The 20,225-nt window shown below is 42.4% G+C and overlaps 1 protein-coding gene across 1 annotated transcript in view; it reads right to left on the bottom strand.

The window, feature by feature from the left end:
• Nucleotides 1–19,429, bottom strand: part of WWC1 (WW and C2 domain containing 1) — a 36,107-nt gene extending 16,678 nt beyond the window's left edge. Inside the window, exons 1-9 of the mRNA XM_031060574.1 lie at nucleotides 19,324–19,429; nucleotides 14,305–14,508; nucleotides 12,572–12,648; nucleotides 11,587–11,666; nucleotides 10,557–10,686; nucleotides 10,066–10,212; nucleotides 8,986–9,059; nucleotides 3,639–3,881; nucleotides 2,106–2,195 (exon numbers count right to left, since the gene is read on the bottom strand). Of these exons, the coding sequence (XP_030916434.1) occupies nucleotides 2,106–2,195; nucleotides 3,639–3,881; nucleotides 8,986–9,059; nucleotides 10,066–10,212; nucleotides 10,557–10,686; nucleotides 11,587–11,666; nucleotides 12,572–12,648; nucleotides 14,305–14,455 (992 nt within the window). The 5' untranslated portion in view covers nucleotides 14,456–14,508; nucleotides 19,324–19,429. The remainder of the gene's footprint in view (nucleotides 1–2,105; nucleotides 2,196–3,638; nucleotides 3,882–8,985; nucleotides 9,060–10,065; nucleotides 10,213–10,556; nucleotides 10,687–11,586; nucleotides 11,667–12,571; nucleotides 12,649–14,304; nucleotides 14,509–19,323) is intronic.
• Between the last annotated feature and the right edge of the window lie 796 nt (nucleotides 19,430–20,225).

Below are 20,225 nucleotides of genomic sequence, written 5' to 3' on the forward strand. Positions count from 1 at the left end.
GGAACACTGGGGCACTGCTCAGTGAAACAGTATCCATCATACACATTTTTCTACTCACCATATCAGACTCCTGAGAGTCCTTGTTTAGCCAAAACAACTCTAATGAACAGTTTCAAACTAATTAATATTAGTGCCATCCCCCTCCTCCCACATCTCTCTGGAAAGTATCTATGGCTCCTGTTAATCTCCAAAGCAGACTGCAAAAACCAGCAAGGCCCATGCAAGAAGATGAAGTTATTGCAATGAACTGTCTGACCACATGGAAATTTCCTTCCATTTGCCTCAATCTTGGAGCTGCAGCCAAAAGGCAATATCACAGCTGCCTGGAACTGGCCCTCAGAGATCACAGCAGCCAGCAGCTCCCAGGAAGCTGGCAGGATTTATCCATGTGAAAGACTGCTACATGGAATCCAGGGCCAAGAGAGCAGGGAAAAAGCTGGGGCTCGGCTGTGAAATCAATTCACATGCCTTATTTATCCCCAGGGTTCTAGGTTCAGAACATAACTGACAACAAAATTAATTTTAAGCAGGTGCTGAATAGAAGTCTGTACAGATGAGAAAGTCCAGACACCACAGCACAGTTTTCTGCTCAGGAGACCCAGCAAGTATTCCAGTAGTGACTACAACATGTACCATCTCCAGAAATTCCATTTAAACCAAGACTCCTGCTCTGCATATTGAAGACCTTGGTTATTATTGACCCTCACTTCAGATAGGGATTAGCTAATGCAAAAATTCTGAATATGTATAAGTGCCTTATGTTGCCCCACTGAAAAACAGTGAGATATTAATAAGCCTAATAATCCCTTATTTATTATTTATAGGGTAAAAGCTGGAAGCTACATTTGTATAATTATGTCTATGACCTTATGAGAAAAAGGCAAGTATGCTGTATTTAGTATAATTTTGGCAGAAAATGTCTTCTAACAGATGTGCACTGCAGCACATTTGCTCAAAAAAGCTTCTGATAGATGTTTTTGCATACTGGCAGTATATACACATCTGTTGAAGCCTAATGAGTTTACAGCTTTTCAGTGTACTTTACTATGAAAAAGGAGGAGTTTTAAATTAATCTTTTCCCTGTCAAAAAACTGGGCTCAATTTCCTTTTGTACATGCCCTTGAATGCCAGACATTTTGCATTATGGGGTTAATAACAAACACTTATTCTTATGAAGGAGCATGCCAAGAACACTGGGCACACGGTTAGGAAGAAATTAGTTTCACATGCTTCTTGGTCACCTCAAAAGATCCCTAATCAGCTAGGTGAAATGAAAATATGATGCATTTCCACTGCATAAAAGCCTCACAGATAGCTATTCTCCATGCTGGCTTATTTACATGTCAGTCTTGCACTATGATTTCTTTCCAGTCTTTTCGGTGTCATCTTCACAAAATGAAACAGAATCCAAGTGGAGAAGAAGCTACAAACAGAGTAAATTCAGTACACACTGGTAGGAAAAAATCTCAACCAAACAAAAACCCCACCAAACTTTCTTGCTATGAGAATGATAAAAATATACTTTTAGCAAAATGATTTGGCCTTATTGCCTGCAGTCATGCATTAGTCTGGAAATAACAATCCTGTGTTCTTCCAAAACTACAGCCTGAACTAGAAACCATTCTTTACACCATATGAACCACAACAGATTTGGGAATATCTCTATATATTGTCCACGTTGCAAGCCACAGCACACTTGGAATTAGAGAAATATGATCATTCATCCATTAATTTGTAGTTGCATTAGTGAGATTCACTCCACTTGCTGTCAAGCTGTCTTTAACACACTTTATTCATGTAACACTTCAGTAATTCAAACTTTAGTGAATAAATCTCAGCTCTCCCTGGTCACCTGAATATTACTGAAATAGAAAGAACTGTGCAAACTCCTGCTGTGAGACAGAGGCACCACCAGGAGGTTGAAAAGTGCCCATCTAAACGGACCTAAGATCCCAAGGCTTCTCCTTCCCCTGACTACACAGGGGCCTGAGGCCACTCCTGAAAGGCCTTTCAGCCCTCAGCTGGGAGCTGGGATTGTCAGCAGAGAAAGGCAGTGGCACCATGTGCAGCAAAAGCAGCCCCAGCTGCTGCAAAGGGTCACCTACCTCTTGAGCTGGGTGTGCAGCACGGCCACCAAGCGCGTGGTTTCCTCCAGCTCTCGGACAAGCTGATTTCTTTTGCTGTTCAACTTCAACCTAAGAGAAGATCAAACAAAAAGACAAGCTAAAGCAGCATTTAATATTTTAAATAAGGAGTAAAGGAAAGATCTACTTTTTTGCTGTGAAATCCTACAAAAGTTGATAGGAATACCCAGGACAGAATTTGGTCAAGATGTGTAAGTTTAGAAAATTTTAAAATGTAGAACTCAGTCCTGAAAACATTCACAGCAACACAAAACAATTACAGCTGGTACCATGGAAGTTAATGTTTCTAGAATCAGGCCTTGAAAGAGCTGGGCAGATTTTACTCACTATACATTACTGCATTCCTATAGTGACTGTGCTAATAAAAGTATAAATGTCTTCATTTCCTTCCACTAAAGTCTATGGATGTTTAAGGGTTACTTGATTTAGTTATTAAGCATCTCATTACAGCTTTACATTATTGGCTTTAGCAGTATCTCGGCTTTATTTCCCACCTGAACTGGTTTGAGACAAACACATGTGCATGTGGGTGCTCACACCCTAACTGAACAGGCCTCAGGGCACAAAATCCTTCCCCATGCCTGTGTTGTGTCTTTGGCACTCTAGAATGTGATCATATTCCCAAAAATCCCGAATGAAGGGGTTCACCTTAGGGCAAGACCAGAACCATTTGTCAAACCACAGATATTTCAGGCAGGTAAAAGTCTCATGGTCAAGACATTTACATTTTTTCCAGCATGATAAAGCCATGAAAAGCCAATGTAGAAAATTGGTGTCAGCTGGACAATGACCATGTAGAAGAAATGAAAATGTGGAGCCAAAGAGAGAGTGAATGCAGTGTGCCTATTCCATATATGTTCAAGAGACTGCAGCTACCAGAAACAGTGCTGAGCCACCCTCATTAATGCATCCAGACTGTAAAACACCTGTAGGCAATGCCTCATGCAGTATTCATCCTCACTGTACATTCCCCTGAGATCTCCCCCTGCAACACAGGTAAAATTAGGGAAGAAAGTTGGCATTTTTTTCAGCTAGTTTAGATTCACAGGATATTCCCTGCAAGCCCCACAGCCCTGTCAAATACCAGATCCTACAGGAATCACATACAAGGATGCTCAGAACAAACAGCAAATTTAAGAAATTTAAAATTCCATCTGCTGACATTTACCAAGGCCCAGACTGCACAGCAAGTGTAGAAGCTGCTGTGAGGTGCTGGCTGCATACAGAAATGTTACACTACACCACCACTACACTGGGCTATTTTGAGCACTCTTTACATTCCCATAAAGGATGCATTGTAGGAACAGCAACCTTTCCCCAGTGGCACAGGAAGCCTTGCAGATGGCTTGTTTGGGAGATGAGTTGAGAAGCTCTCTGAGTAGAGTGTCCTGGGAATGTGAGGGCACTGCTGTGGGCACTCAGCCAGGGGATGCTGGTGCTTGCTCCCAGTCACTTCTTGTCCAAAAAGGCCCTGCCCTGTGCCCACTAACCCACCTCTCAGTGAGAGCTTTGCTCTGAGTGTCTCTAGCAGCCTGAAGGTCTTCCTCCAGGCGCCTCCTCTCTGTCTCCAGTCTCTCCACCTCTCCTCGAGTCCATTTTCTGGGGCTGATAAATCGCATTTCTTTCAAGAGCTCCTCCTTCTCATTAATCAGGATCAGACGGTCCCGCTCAGAGTCCAGCACGCCAGGCCAGGCCTCGCTGTCAAGCTTAGCCAGCTGGATTTTCAGGTTTGCTATTCTGCAGGGGGAAAAAAATGCAGTTATTCCCTGAGGAGTGCCAGACCTCCTGCTGCAGACACACAGAGGTGCACCATGACCAACCACATCTTCCAGAGCCCTGAGGAAGGCTCTCAGTCCACGACAAGCACCCTCATGTCCCCCTGACCAGAATGGTGCCAAGTGACAGCACCATCGCACATGCAGAATGGGATTTTAACTCACATTTGTTCACAATGGAAAAATAACCTTCGGGCTAATATGCAGTGTCCATCAATCAGGGAACAATACAACAAAAATTCTGGATGTCAGAAAAGGTGATCAGATATAAGAGTTTCATATGCATTACAGCTGTGACCTCAGAGTAGTTTGTGTGGAGGGTATGATGTGATAATTACCTACCCTTTAATCACTTTTATGGAAATAACTGTGTTGTCCCCATGTATGATTCAGATAAAAATCAGTGGTTAGTCAAAAGCTTAGAAACTCTTTTCTGTCTTTACAATGAGGAAGTGAATCATATCTCCATGCTGCTACTGCAAGAATCCACCTGTTGATTCAACAGTAAGCACTCTGGACACATTAAGGAGCTACTTCTGGTGCAATCTGCACTTGAGGATGTGAGGAGTTGGAGAGGCAATGTGATCCTACCAAAATCCAGAGCTGCTTATCTGCATCAGAATCAAAGCCTATTTTCATTACAGGTATCATTCCAGATTTCAGGTGAAAGCCTGTTTCACCAGTCCTTCAGCACCACATCAGCTCAGGGAGGAAGACAATGATTAAAAGCAGCAGCAATACAGATGTAAAATTTAGCAAGAGCTTTGACTGACAGAGGAAGAGAGCACAGCTTGTGGCAGGTAAGGAGGCTGCTCACTCCAAATATCTGCCTGTTCCCAATTTCCCAAATATCTGACCTGCTCAGTTGGGTCCACAAATGATCAGCTTTGCAATGCAACCCACAGAGAGAAGCAGAAAACCAGCAGCAGGCCAGGATAAAGAACGAAGGGCAGTAATGCCAGTCTTCCCAAAGGAAGCTGCTTCCTTTGTATTCATTAACCTGCAACTCTTCAAGACCTGACAGGCTGATCATGGTAGTTTGATGAGAAACAATAGTACAGATAAATCTGAATTAGAATTACCAAGGATCTGTGATTCTGAACTCACACAATCCAAAACATCAAGTGGGAAGCAGGGAATGGGAAGGACAGAATGGGCTGGGATGAAAAAAACTTGAAAAACTTAGAAGGCAAACAAGGAGAAAAAAGTACTTCACAAGACATTTCAAAAAAAATTCACCTGACTGAACATCAGAGAGGCAAGGGCATATGTGCTTCTTCATGTAAGGAAGTCAGGTTAATCCCTCACTTGGGTTTAGCAAATACAAAAGAAATAGAAGTGACATGTAAAATGAATGTCCAATATGCTTCTCTCTTTGAAAATGGCTTTGTGATCTGGTGACAGACTCACTGGACTTAAATCAGGCACAGCAAATAGTTGCAGGTAGTGATGTGGATTCATCTCTGTAGAATTTGCTTTATGCTGCAGAAGTGCAGAGGATGGTGTGTGCTTCCTCCAGCCAACCAGCACACAGGCAGGCACAGAGCAAATTCAGTGCCAACCAGCAAAATCAAAGTGTGTGGAGTAAGCAATAAGATGCAGATCTGGGCAGCAGCAGCTACAAGGCTCCTGAATTGCCTTGAAGAATAAAGCTTTGTCTTCCAAGCTCCAGAGGCCAAGAGGAACCTGAGCCCGAGAGTGCCTGTGAAGGATCAGGCTCACAGACACTGACCTGCCTCCACCACCACAGGAGACAGACATGAGATCACCCTTCTGAAGAGAAGCATCACTTTCTGTAAACCCATTTCCCACAGCAGGTTGCTTACTCTAATAAAGTTCCATAATTGATAGATATTCAGCTCAACTATTTTTAGGTCGTCTTAAGAGCTGTTTTGTTTTTGAGCGCCTGATTAAGTGCAATACTGTGCTCCAATGAAGAATTAAGTGGCTTTAATTCATAATCCAAGAATTCCTCAGTGCATTTTGAAGGGATATGAGTCTAAGAGGATTGGCTGGCATAAATCTGATCACTTTTGGCATACATTTGCATGCATATGGCTTTTCCACTGGAATTTGTTCTCTATGCATTTCTGAGTCTAAAAGCTTTGTTAAACTAACCTCCAGTTTTACCTTTGGTACATGATCATTATTTTGCCCCTTCTCAGTTAAAATGAGGTTTATTATTCTATTTTTCCAATAAAACAGCATCATCACAAAAGAAACACATTGCAGAAGGTCTGAACACTCCAGCCCCTCAGCATTCACTGCCTGAGTCTGAATCAGTGCTGAGCCAGGCTGGGCTTGCAATGCTGGCCTTGGGTCACACCACCTTTCTGAATGGGCACCAGACTGAATATACACAACAGGAAGCTCAAGTTTTATTTAATTGCTCTCTTTCTACATAGAAAAGGCAGTGAGATGATTTATTCATTGTCATAACAAGGCTCTTTTTTGTTAATTAGGGAAAGTTAGTACTTTCTATTATTATACAACACAGGCATAGCACATAACATTTTTAGTGTCTCCAGAGATTGTTCAGAGCACATGCATCTCCACAGGAGCACAAGATGTGTATCTACAACTAGTAATTAACAATCCTGTATCAGATAAGCTTCTGCTCTTGAGAAAAATAAACACAAACTAAGTGGGAGGTGTGGTTTAAAAATTGACCAGTCAAATACCCACCATTGTTGCAATGTTGCTTAATGTGACATTAAAGTATTTCATTTTAGGAAATTAAAAAAACATACTTTAAAATCCCTGAGTTACCACCAGTCACACAGAATCCAAGCTGAAAGTTTAACTGCTGAAGAAATCAGAACAGTGCAGGGTGCAAGTGCTACACAAGTGAGTTACTGCCACGTGTCTGAAATTGTACAGCTTAATTTAATTGTATCTCTGATTACATTTATGCTGCAGCAGCTATCTCCTTGCTGAGATGTAGCAATGTCAACCTTTTTGACATGATGCCATTCTCAGTTTTGAATATGATTAAGCCAAAGGTTTGTCACTGTAGCTGCCCTGTGTCTTTTTTTGGGTTTTATATTAGCTGCTCTAGGAGTCTGTTGTCTGCCTGAGCTGTGACAGGAAAGGAATTACTGGTGGGGAAGGGAACTGGGTCCTGGCAGTTCTGGTGTGGTGAAGTTCAGTCAGATATTCACCCACAGCTGAGCTTTTAGTCTGGTCCACAGCAGTGGTGCAAACAGCGTCTGCCAGAGCCTTTCTAAAGCACCAGCTCCTTACAGATCTAGTAGCTCTAAACTAATTAATATAGGGCCATCTTGATTTCAAACCTTAAGGTTTAGCTTTCCACATACCACAGAGCTAATAAAACACATGTATTTCCATCACTTGGCTCCTTCACAGTTCGTGCGTGGGCAAAGTACTTAGTCTTCTATTGTGTTTTTGGAACATTTTAATGCTGCTGTGGGGACAGGAAACACTTCAAACATCACAAGGAAGAATTTTCACAGGAACAGAAGGTTCCTTGTGAGTCACTATATCCATAGTATTGTTCCAGCTTTAAACCAGTCGAGGCATTTGTTTCTGCAGCTCCTACTAAACACTGTGCCAAATCCATCATACTTTGATAGCTGGAGATCTTTCCATTTTAGCATCAACTATTCATGTCCATTTAGAGCCATCTTTCCTCATAAAAATGTTTTTTTAAACTTTGAGAAAAAGTTATAGATAACCTAAGAAAAATATGGGGTATGAGCAGCAAGTATTCTTTAACTGCAAGGTGTTGTATGCTCCTCATCACCACTTCAAATGAACCAGAGTGCTGCCTTCATAAAGTTCTCTCTCTTTATAAAGAGCATAGTAAAAGAGCAGGCTTGTCATTATTCACTTGCCTCTCCTTGGAAAAGATACAGGATAAGGAAGAGTATTCCTCTTCAATCTGAATGTGTAAAATCAGTGTAAATTAAACTGAAGCCTTCAGCAAAGCTTAAAAGTAAAAGGCAATTATAACATGCCAAATTAACCACAGCATCTGAAGGAATGGTATTTTTAATGTTGCTTTTAAAAGTCACTGAATCATTTGAATGTCAAGGTGGTTTGGCAAATCTTGGACTGGCTAAATAAACAGTTCTAATAAAATTGCTCCACCTAAGAAAAGAAATATAAATTTATGTCAGAAGCAGAAGAGTTTTTGACAACTGCCACAGACACAGATCAGCTTTTATGCCAGTGAGAAGCGTGGCCTACTGGCCACTCTAGAACACCAAAATGAGAGCATTATGAGCAACCTCAGCCTGAAGGCTCTGGTTACTTCTAACCAGAGGCTGGAAAAAAAGCCTTCTCTTTGCATATATCCCAAGCACAGATTGTACCAAGCATCTGAACTTTGTTATTCTGGAGTTGCAAAGTCCCTCTAGAGCAGCTAAAAGTGAAGAAGGTCACCACCAGCAATGGTTACATCACTGAACAAAGACTAGGCCAGTCAAAGTCTAAGTAATAGATCCTGGTAGTTTTTCATTTAACTATGTAGTTGTCTTAGCTATTATCTATTAAAAAGTAAATCCTGGAAAGCTTTTGCTTAAATTGGCCTGTTAAGTAGATGGAATATTTTTTAATCTGTTCTTCATTCATTTGAGATCAGAGGGCAAAGGTGAAAACTTACATTCTTACAGATAAGCTCTGGAATTGCAGCATTGGCCATATTTTGATGTAAGGTGTTAACACAATATACATTTCTCCTTATCAAACTTAGGCACACAAGCATTCATTCATTTCAAACAAGGTAAGGAGATGCCCTGCAGTACAGTCTCCTTATTAGGAATGGGGAAGCACTGGCAACAGGTAGCAGAACCACTTATGTCCCCATAGGTGTGGCCAGACTGAATTCTTTATGCATTAGTCAGGCCTTAGTAATTTCTAGGATGGTTATTTATTTCTTGAAAGATAACGCTGGCCCCAAAAGCCTATTGTGTCACTGGCTCAAAAATGATCACATTTACTTAGCAGCAATGCTGGATTTCAGTCTGGTGGCACCTCTTCTAGTGAACCTTCTCCTCAGAATGAGCTGTGTGACAACCAAGGAGGGCAATGGGCCAAAGGATTACCTTCTCTTTGCCTCTTCATACTGCAGCCGCAGTCGCACCTTCTCGGCCAGCTGGTTACTGCTGCTGCCCACAAACTGAGACAAAAACACCACATCAGCAACTCAGCAACCACTCCTCCTTTGATATTTCCTTGACACTGTTACAAGTGACACTTGATCTTAGTCATTTCCTAGTTAAACCAATCATAACACAGGAACATGATGCACTTAAATACATTTTTCATTATTTCTTCGTATACTTAAACCCCAACAAGACTGAAAGGCCAGAAAAGAAAGAAGAGAAAATCCAGCACATCTGTCTTGAGTTTCTATTTCTATGAACACACAAATACCTTTGCAATCCATCTTAAATGCTCTTTGCATCCTTTAGTGCTGCACTGCAGTTAGGTTTGGATCACATCTTGCTTTGGCTGTAAAGTCTTACAGACAAGGGACATCCCACCAAGCCCAAATCTGCAGATCTTTATTAACATGTGCTGCCCTGACTGCAAGTGGCTGCAAACCTTTAAATAAAGGCTCACAGGAGAGGCTCTGTGCTGTCCTGTGAGAAATAAGAGGTTCCCCCAGCACTGACTGAGTCCTTACCAAGGCTGGGACCAACCTGACACTTCTGATCTCCTGGAATTGTGGGATGAAGGCTTATGAGCACTATAACTTTGGTGGCATCAAAACAGCTGCACATAAGCTGTTGCTGTCACTTGTAACCCAGTGAAAGCCAAACACTCCTAGGGGAAGAGTCCTCATTGGAGCTTAGCCCATACAGGCCTGCTCAATGTTTCTAGTCTCATAACTTATTGCTATAAAGAGCTAAAGGAGTGTTTGTATCAAAGAAGCTACACCTACAGGCAAATTCAAACTTCCTTCCCTTTTATTGCTACCTGGGTTGCTCTGATAGAGACAGTGTGGGGAAACATCAGATTGCCCTAAGAGATACATTAACACTGCACACAGAAACAAAGCCACACTGCAGTTTAAACCAGAAGTTATGATTTCACAGAAACTTGTCCATGCTTGGAAACTCATGGTGAGATAGCTCTACACACAGTTCAGAGGAATGTCTCCATTCTCACACATTACTCACATTTCCTGAAACATCTGTCTGGGAGCTGACATCCAGGTACTGCCGGGGCAGCAGAGGGCTGGAGCTTTCCACAGACACACTGCTGGCCCACAGGTCTGACTGGGATCCTCTGTCATTCACAAAGCTGTCTTTTAACCTGGCTAAGCTCTAAAACCACAAAAAAAAAAAAGATGAGGTGAGCTCATTTCTGCCCAAAGTACCTCAGCAGCTACATAACTTCAGCCTAACCCCATGACTCAGATCTGACCATGTCTGCTGTGCCCACTCAGACTCTGCAAACTCGAGGTCAGGCACACCTGGAATGCATTTTCTACTTCTCATTTCCAGCATCTGAAGAACTGCAGAGGCTGTGGTCCAACCACCACACAAAACTAGTTTAATAAAAACCTCAATTACATATCTGAAATACAAAATACTTAAATTACTTCTCAGAAATTCAATCTTCTAGCAATGGCGACACAAAATACTATAAAGTCATCTTGTTTCAATACCTGAATGAGGTCCTGTTTTTCCTTCTCCCCTGACGTGATGGCCTTCTTGAGAGCTTTCATTTCACTTAAAATGGCTTGTGCCTCATCAAGTTTGTAGCCACCTTGAGTGTCAGACATTTTCATGTCAATTCTGTATAGACATTTAAAAAACCAGTAAGCTAACACTTAATAATATCCTGTTAATTGAATCATCCTAGATGCAAGTGTCTTGACAGGGATTTTTAACAAAAAAAACACTCCAAACTGTAACAAGGACAACAGAAGGAACAAAAGACCCCACTCCCCACTGCCTAAGTTACTCCACTCAGCAGTACATTAAGCTTCAGAGTTCTGATTTCAGCAATATCATCATATCTTTGACTTCTCAGGGAGGACAAAGGTGCATACAAACCCCCAAAACAGTGTGTTAGGGCAGACTGCTGCTAGCAGACTTGTTCCTAACCTAGAGAGGATCAGCTTAGCCATCTCTGAGAACTACCTTATTTTCAGTCATGATTTCAAAAGCCAGGCACAGACTCACATGCACTGATGTATTTGCTTGCACAATTTAATTACAAGCCACTTCATCCTTCCCTTTCCTCAAAGGAATTCCACCAGGGTTGACCCTTATAATAAATATTTATCTGAAAGATGCCAGATGTCTAGTGACACAAAGGCAAGTACCTGAAACTTTTCCTCCCCTTGCACTCCACCCCCAGTTTTTCCTCAGTGCCCTAAACCAGTGACTCTTATAATTAAGACAATGAGCTGTAGTGTCATCCATGAGCAGTACAGAGTAAAACAGAATATCAGTTAACTGATGAGATCCTGGTTCAAAACCTTTTTGCCATGAAGTCAGTTCTAATGTGGTCAATCCCACACAGGCAGTGATTTGAGAGAACTCCCCCATGGCTGTGTACTGCTTTCAGCCTGAAGATATCATCAGCAGCATATTTCAGCTTGTTATTAGGCAGCTATTTATAAATGTAGTGGGGGATGCGTTGCATTGCAAGCCAGAGATGAAAAAAAAAGATCTTGAGAACACACTTACTTCTTCAGGGTTTGAAATCCATGCTCTTTGTACTGGAGCTCTTGCTTCATGTGAGCTACTTCTCTCTTGAGTTTATTAACCTGCAGCAAGGTGTCACATTTTTAGAATGCTATTTTATATGAGTATTTAGGTACAGTGCTACCCATTCAATTCAAAACTTATTCAGTGTAGACATTACTCTAAACAAAGTTTCCAGGCAATCAGCTCAAGTCAGGAGCAGGAAACAGCCCTGACAGCCTCCTCATCAGGACTTTATCACTGGCCTGGGCTTTATCCAGTAGCTGCTATCACACCTCTTAACAAGGGGCTCAAGGGAACTTCCAGCCATGTAAGTGGAAAAATTGAGAAAAATTTAAAAAAAGACAGCAATGAAACACATGTCAACTTTGCTCAGAAATGTTTAAAACCTTCCCAGTCATTATTCCCAGCATCAGGACAGGAGTTACCCTGCAGCACCTGAAGCCATCCTCCAAGGTCCCCAGAGAAAAGGCCCCACTGCACAAGTAACTCAGCAGGATGATAATCCATATTGTACATGCACTGACCCTACAGCTTGCTGTTTTATATTCCTCCACAGAGGCCACACTGACCTACTTTACTTTAGTCCTTTCTTCCTCCCAAACTGAGCTCTGCATGAGAGCACACCCTCCCCTGCTGCCAGCCTGCACTAAGCCCTGCACAGAACAGCTGCCAGTCCCTGGGGAGGACCCCAGCTCCCCAGCACTGCAGGAGCCAGCATGCAGCTCCACATCCCACAGCCACCCTGCACTGCCAGCTGCCAAGCCAGGCTGAAGTCTAAGAGGGAAAGAAAAAAGCTGTTTTAAATTCCTAAGACTGCAACGTTAGAAAATTGTGATAAACGACCTCCTAAATTACAACATTAGCTCTCCCAACTGCTTTGGCATCTCCTTTCAGCATTTGCCATGAGGTCTGGAAATACATGAACATTACTCATGTCAAGTAAAGGTCCATTTGTACTACTCACCCTGGATTTTGTAGTAGCAATCTCTGCTTTGAGGATCTCGGGGTCATACTTGGAACTTGACGAGGAGCCAGAAAGCACTGGAACAAACACAGAGCCAGTTCAGCAGCTCTGCCTTCCTCCCTACACTTCTACCAGCCCCACCACAGACAGAGATCTCCCATCACTCCAGCACACCCAGACCTCCACACACTGGGTCTGTTACCCAATTTCCACTGCTCAAAGACAGGGCAAGGCAATAGTGCAGTCAAGTACTCCACAAAAAGTGCAGACTGAAGGGGCCAAAGCATGTCCTGCATCTCCAAAGTCTGGATTTGTTCCAGGTTAACACACTTAACTCAAACTCCCAAACACATTCACTCCATTCAGTGGTGTGGCTTCCTGCATTTCCAAAGGCATTGAACAGAACTGAAGGGACAGGCATTGCAGGAAGGTTTACTTAATTTTTTTTTCAGACTTCCTCATTGAGCAAACAATCCACTGAATGTTCAGAAACAAAGAAAAGCAAAGAACGAGAAGAAACTGAAAAATGTGATGCAAGCCTTTTCACAGCCTTGAGGACATGACCAACCATACAATGTGTCACACCAGATTAAATCAATGTCCCATTAAGAGCAGAACTCTGTTCTCAGCAGCAGTTAAGCCCTTCTGCCTCAGAAGGTACAGAAGCTCCCAAATGTGCAATGTTGTTAGAGGAAGCTGTAGGCAAGGGAGATATTCTGATCCTTGCAGCCATCAGTTTATGCCCTATAAAACATGGGAAAGCATTTCTAGTTATTTCTGTTTGGTTGTGTTTTTCAAGACAGATCCCATGTAACATCTTGCCCATGTAACTCATGTTGTCAGTGCATTGCTCTGGGTAGAGTACTTCTAAGAAAAGAGCAAACCCAGTTCTTTAGAGATGAGGGACAGCCTCCTTGTCAAACAAGAATCCTTCAGTTGACAGAAAACTACTTAAAAAATGTTAACACCAGGCACAGGATTAGCCAGTGGAATTCTCCACCATCACAGATAACTCACAAGAGCGAAACAGGGGGAGGTTCTTGGCTGGCAAGGACACAGAAAATCTGCAATACTGAGGATTATAACAAAAATTCTGGAATACATGCAGGAAATAAATCCTGTTCTGGACATTTTCCAGCTCCTAACTAGTACCAGTAAGGAGGAAATACAGCATTCTATGAAGATTTCTGCACCAAATCTTGAAGTGACATTGGTATTGATGTGTTGTGACACAGAACATGGAGCACAACTGCTGTTCTGCACACACACAGAGGCAATCCAGCAGTGGTGACTTGGAACATGGCATAAAATACAGAACCCTCAGCTCCCCTAGACCATCACTCAACTACCTGGGATATAAAACTACAAAAGGGCCTGGGAATACTATCCAAGATGGACTTTCTCGCTGTGTTTCTGTACTTTAAACAGGGAAATCAAGGAAAATACCATGTAAGTTAACTTTTTCACTCTGAGCCAACCACCACAATTGTAGCATTTATTGAAGCCCCTGCAGAAAATCTGCACATTGACTGCAGTGACTGAGCCACACACAGGAGTGTTTCACAACAATCAGCCTTTACCAAACAGGTGCTGGGCAGACACCATGTCTGAAACAAAGAGTGCCATGGCACACCATCCCAGCGCTCCATCCAAGGACCAGCTTCATGCCTGTTACTGTCCTATAGGGTGCACAGCTGAGGAAAGAGCTGGTTCAGAGCTCACAAAGTACTCACAGCTGGTCTGGGAGCCCAGTTTGTGCTCCCAAACATCGTGCAGCTGCCGATACTCCTGCTGGGCCAGCTCAAGCCTCTGCTGTTTCACTTGGTAGATCTCCTTCTGGGCAGCAATGGCCTCCTGGGCCAGGACAAGGTAATCCTTCAGCATGTGCTCCTGCTCCCGCCTCCATTGCACCCGAGGGTCCTCTATCTGAGTCGTTTCTTGGAGACAAAACAGAAGAAAGCAAGATCAACAGAATGCAGGTTTGTTCTGCCTCTTGGAAAAGCTCCTCTGTTCATGACATTTTAAAATAGTCTCTTGCCCCACTCCTGTGATAAAAAAGTTGAATAAAGACATTTTCTTTTTTTCTAAGGAGCTGACTGTTGATCCACAATGAATTCCAACAAGTTTTGCCATGATGAATAGAACAATTCACAACAAATAGAATAATTCACAACAAAACTGTCATATAACTCTCCAACTCCTCTGCTGCTGAAGCTTCCCTGGTTAAGAACATCCACCCAAGAATATGCATACACAGTTGTAAGATACTGACATTGATTGTTATCTTTATTGCAACTGCTTTATAACATTACTAGTAAAATAGCTCTACTATTTCACTGATAAAACTTTTAGAAAATATCATTGCCCCATAACTGCATTGTACTACACCTGACAACATGAAAGCAATTACAACTCTGCCCATCCTCTTTGGCTGCCAAATGGCTTTTATTGCAGGGGGGTAAGAAAACCTGCTCACTCAGATTCCAGAGGCAAGTAAAAATAAAGTCTGATAAAATCACAGATTTGTGAAAGCATCTTAAATGACATTATATGAACAGAATCTCAGAGAGGAGTAAACATTTCCTTTAGGGAAAGCAGGCACAGCAGTAAATGACTGAAGAATATGGGAGGTGGAGTTTAGGGTAACAAGGGAATGCAGAAGTTACAGCACTTCCATCTCCATTACCCCAACACAACTAATACATTCCAGGCTTCTAATCATGAAAAAGGGGTAAGGCCACAGACATGCAGCTACTCCTAAAACTAATGAGGTAAATTTATTGTCAGTGTTTGTCCCTGTTTTGTGAAGAAATGCCCAAAACATTTTTCATTTCTATTTCAAGGCCATTACATGTTCTTGTTTGGAGCAGGTTCCAATATTTAGTTGACCAAGTGCTCTGAACTGTCTAAACCAACATGCTTGAATAAGGATGCCTAGTTACCACATAATGAATAATTAATAGAAAGGACTTGCTTGAAACTATCAGTGGGAATCTAATCTGCATATCTTAAGAGCCTCTTTAAATATTTAGTAAAAGCTGCCAGAGTGGAAGGTACGAGCAGCTCTTTAGTGACTCAGGCATAAGACTAACACAGCAGTACACAGGATGTGGGGAAGAGAGGTTAGACAATATTCTTAGCAGCAGAACTAGAAATAAAGGGTTTACCCAAGGGATGGACACTCAACCCTTTTCACAAGCTGTCCATGATCATGCTGAGGAGAAAATTAATTGGCTACTCTAGCAGTAAGTTGTTTCTAACAATATCTCAAGACCCAAAAGAGCACATGGCACTTCAAAATACATGGCAAAACTTGGAGAAGGCACAAAATGCATCACAAAACCCCAGTATAGTCTGTAGAAGCATTTAAATGGACCTTTACAGCTCCTGCAAGCAGAAGCAATATTTCAGCTGATATAATATTAAAGCTAGGCCTGGACCTGAAAAACTGCCCCAAAATAATATGAGGGAAAAGCAGCTGCTTGTACCAGCTGTAGGGGCCCTTATGGATAGCACTGTGGTCTTAGAGGGAGCAAAAGGAAGATCAGGAGGGCACAAAACCTGTAAGCCTCTGACATCCCCATGCTCCTGCCTTGATCCTTGCCCCCAGATCCCATTTTCCAGATAACCATAACCCAGATGAAGTAACCCTTTTCTCCACAGCTGAACCAGAAGGGGAAAGTCTGCTGTTACCCAGGGAGCTGCCCCCACATTCCCAGATATGCAGCTTCTCTGGACATGACTGCACAGTCACCAGCAACTGCGACTTAGGGCTCCCTAATTTCCACCATAAAAAGTATATTGGCAAAGTGCCTGTGGCTCTTGAAGTCTGATGCAGGACACTGGATTGTAAGTCTACCTCAAGATAAGTCTTCAAGCCTGGTTATTTCCAGTTTTCTCTTACACTAGCAGCCCATTCTTCCTAGAATTCCAAGAAGGGTGGTAGAAGCTGCTGCAGGAGAATCCCTCTATTATAAGCGATGAGGAGGAAGATTGAAAAAGCCTCCAATCCTGAACACCTCTGTGAGGTGGCGAAGCACTGCCAGTGCTCCAAGCCCATCCACAATCTGACCCAGGGAATGCTCAGCAGACAGCTCACAGAGAGGATGGACAACACACTGAGGTATTGAAATGCTTTGTGTCCAGATTTATTCTAAATATTCACCTCAAGCTTTTCAGTAATCAAAGCACTAACAGTAACCCCTTGATTGCAGCTCTGAGCTCTGGTTTTCAAACAAGTAAAACCAATCAACAAAAGTGTTGGCCAAGGGCTCTCACTGAGCCCAGATACTGAGAAAAATGCATAATACATTCAGAAGTGAGATGAAAGAACTACAGAAATGCAGGCTATTACATCATTTGTTGTCTTGTGAATTCCTAATTTAATGTTGAGCTTGTCATAAGTAAGTCTGCTTGCTTCATGTTGGAGGAATGTAGGTTTACAATGCTTGCATCAGCATCATTTCTTTGAGCAAATCACATTCCAAAGTTCTCCCAGAGAGGCACACTCAAGGTTCTGCATTAATACTTTATCAAGAATATTCTGGGTACTCAATTCAATTTAATTGTATTTATTTTCCCTCAGAGATGTGGTTACAATCGTTCTCCATCTTGCTTCTGCCTTTAGATTTCATTTAAGTCTATTCTTGGGCTCATTTCTGATAATTAGTCTCAAATACTTGTGCAGTATGAGCAAGACCCAACATGGCTCCATCCCCTTCCCACCCTGAGCAGTTCCTTCCTGCCAGGGAATCTGCCAGAGGCCTTGGAGAGGAAGAAGGTTTTGGACACTCTCCAGAGGATACTTCAACATGAGCCACAAAGCTGAGCTGCTGGATTAGGTTAAGGTAAATGGATGTGTTCTGCTCTGTCGTGAACTGGATTAGAGCTGGCACAAGAAATATGTCATGAGTTTGCTCCTCTTCTTTTTAACTTTTTAGTTGGAATTCTCATTTAAATATAGAGGCCTCTGACATGCCACACAAGTGGAAGTTTTCAAAAGGCACTGTCACTAAGCAGGTGTCAGCACAGTTGAAAGGCTTCTCTGCATGCCCCTGAGTCCTGTGGCGCTTGTGAGTGGCACAGACCTGGGGTAACTGCCCTGGACCTCCAACCTTTGCATGTTCACCCTGCACCAACTCAAATGTATAAATAAAACCATGTTTGGTTTGTCCCAACTGCATTCAACCATTCAGGCTGGAAAAGGCCTTCAGGATCACCGAGTCCAACCTCAAACTTAACAACGCTGGAGCTTCTGCTAACTGAAACACTCCAGGGGTCCAACAGGCTTCCATGTCCCACAGCTTCAGGTCAAGGCTATTTTCCCATTCCCAGACTGTGAAAGGGACACCAGACTTGGTCTTAGAATCTGTAGGAGGTCCAAACTTGAGCCTTGCAACTTAGCACCTTCTACAGCAAAGTTTGTCCACTCCTCTCCCCAGCAGATCTCCTTTGTGTGACCCTGTAGACTTGCCTACCCTTTCAAACTTGCCAATAAAAAGAAAAATCAACATCCCCTACCTCACAGAAAATAGTTAGGATGAAGCCATTTAAAGATATGTCATCCTAAAATCACAGGATTTACATAAGTTCCAAATAAAAATATTTGTGTCACCTTTACACCTGGAAACTTATGATCTTTGTATTGTGGGGGTCAGTTAGAGCTTATGGGAATAGGATTTTTTCATTCTGCATTTTTAACACCCAGGAGAAGTTGCTAAAGCTTGGAGGGTGCAGTCTCAGGCCAGGTGAAGTTGTGGCAGTTTTGAAAAAGGGAAGGGTGTGAAGATGAAGATTATCCAAGGGGGGAAAAAATCCACCAAGGAAAAAAAATGCACCAGAATTCAACATTTTTTATTTTTTTTAAAAATCATGTAATTAAAAAAAAAAAGTTTAAGTTCTCAGTTGAAGTCCTAGAAGTAGATTTTAAAAACCCCACAACTTAAAAGCACTTCAAGGCACTTTTGTCTTCTAAAAGTTTCTCTCAGTATGAGTTGCAAGGTCCCCTAAAAGGGCCTGGGCATGGCTCTGCTGTGAATTTCTGGGCTGCAGCTGGAGCTGTTCTGTAAAGAGAATCAAAGTCACTGATTTGTTTTGCTTATTACTTTTCCAGGGGATTTGTTCTAGCATAACCCATTACAATTATTCTATAATGTCTACAATGATATAACAAATACTGAATTTTCTTATAATTCAAATAAACTTACAAAATTAACTCTTTTGGTCTATCAAACAATCTAGCAAAGGGTGTAAGCAGTGGCTTAGTTTGAGGGCACAGGATAAAGGCCCTGAACAGGACATCCCAAGTTTACTTGAGGGTTTTGTCTCCAGCAAAGGCAGTGTGAGCTCCTGCAGCCAAGGGAGCTCATGCTCATTCAGTTCACCCTTGCCAGGGGAATCCACACAAGACCTTTGCACTGTTTCTGATGGTCTTGCCAGAGGGACAAATTCCAGGTGTAGAACAAACTCCAGATCACTGCTGGACTCCTCAGCAGAACCAAATCTGACAGAGGTGTGTCCACAGTATTGGCTTGAACATGCCTGGCAGTTTGAAGATTGCAACCCAAAAGGTGTCAAATTCCTGCTCAGAGAGAGAAGTACTTTGTATGATGGAGAAGGACAGGATTTGATTTCACGACCCACAGTTCTCATTGACTCTAAAACATGCTGTTAGCAGCTCTGTGGTTTTGTGTTCAGTAAACTCTAATAGAGGCATACATCACTCTGCAAAAACACATTAGCATGTCACTTACTGGTGTTGTGGTCTATGTAATAGACTCCAACCTGAGGGTCATAAGCTTCTTCCCATCCTAAGGGCAGCTCATCACTGATGCAGTCAGCAAAGGTCAGTGGTTTAGTGTACCTAAAATGCAAAATAATATTTAGCATGAATAAAAGAACACTCCCACATGCCTGCTCCAAACAACTGAACTGACCAGAAAACAAATGCCACAAGGGCTTCAGTATCAAAACCACAGAGAACTGAAAACCATTTTAAAGCCTTTGTTCCTATAAAATAATACACCACCAACTCTTCCCTTTCTCCATCTGAAGTTAGAGCAAGATGAATTCATTCTGACAGAGCTCCAGAGCCTTGCCCAGCTCAGCCAGTACTTGCTCGACAAAGGAACATTAAGAACTTTGCCAGAAACAATTCCTGCTCTCCAGTGAAAGAACAAGACTGTTTGCAGGCAAGTCCTGTACCAAAAATATGTAGACAAGAAGGAGCAAGATGAGAAATGCAATTTGCATAGACTGAATAATCAATAGCAAGTGCTGAGGACTGTGGGACCACTTGTCATGCAACTTCTCTCATTTGCATTGCAATATGCTCTGTTTCATTAATGACAAACAAGATTAGTTTCTCAGTATCAGAAAACGTGTAACTCACTCCGTCTGAACAAGAAGGAAGTATTTCCACAGCACTGCTCTGAGGAGTTCTTCTATTACAGAGCACAGCCAGCAACACTCTGAAGGCCTGTGTGGCTAAACACAAAGCTGAGAGTACCCGCTCCTTGAGTGGCCACACAGATTTTAATCACCAAAACCTCGTCCCTTTCCTCCCTTTCACTCAGAGTTAATGAGGTTCAGCTTGCACCAACAAAACTACAAACCAAACAGCACTGCAGGGAGGCACAAGGCAGGAGGAATTAAT

The sequence above is a fragment of the Geospiza fortis genome, unplaced genomic scaffold (assembly GCF_000277835.1).
Source record: "Geospiza fortis unplaced genomic scaffold, GeoFor_1.0 scaffold413, whole genome shotgun sequence".
NCBI classification, from domain to species: Eukaryota; Metazoa; Chordata; class Aves; order Passeriformes; family Thraupidae; genus Geospiza; species Geospiza fortis.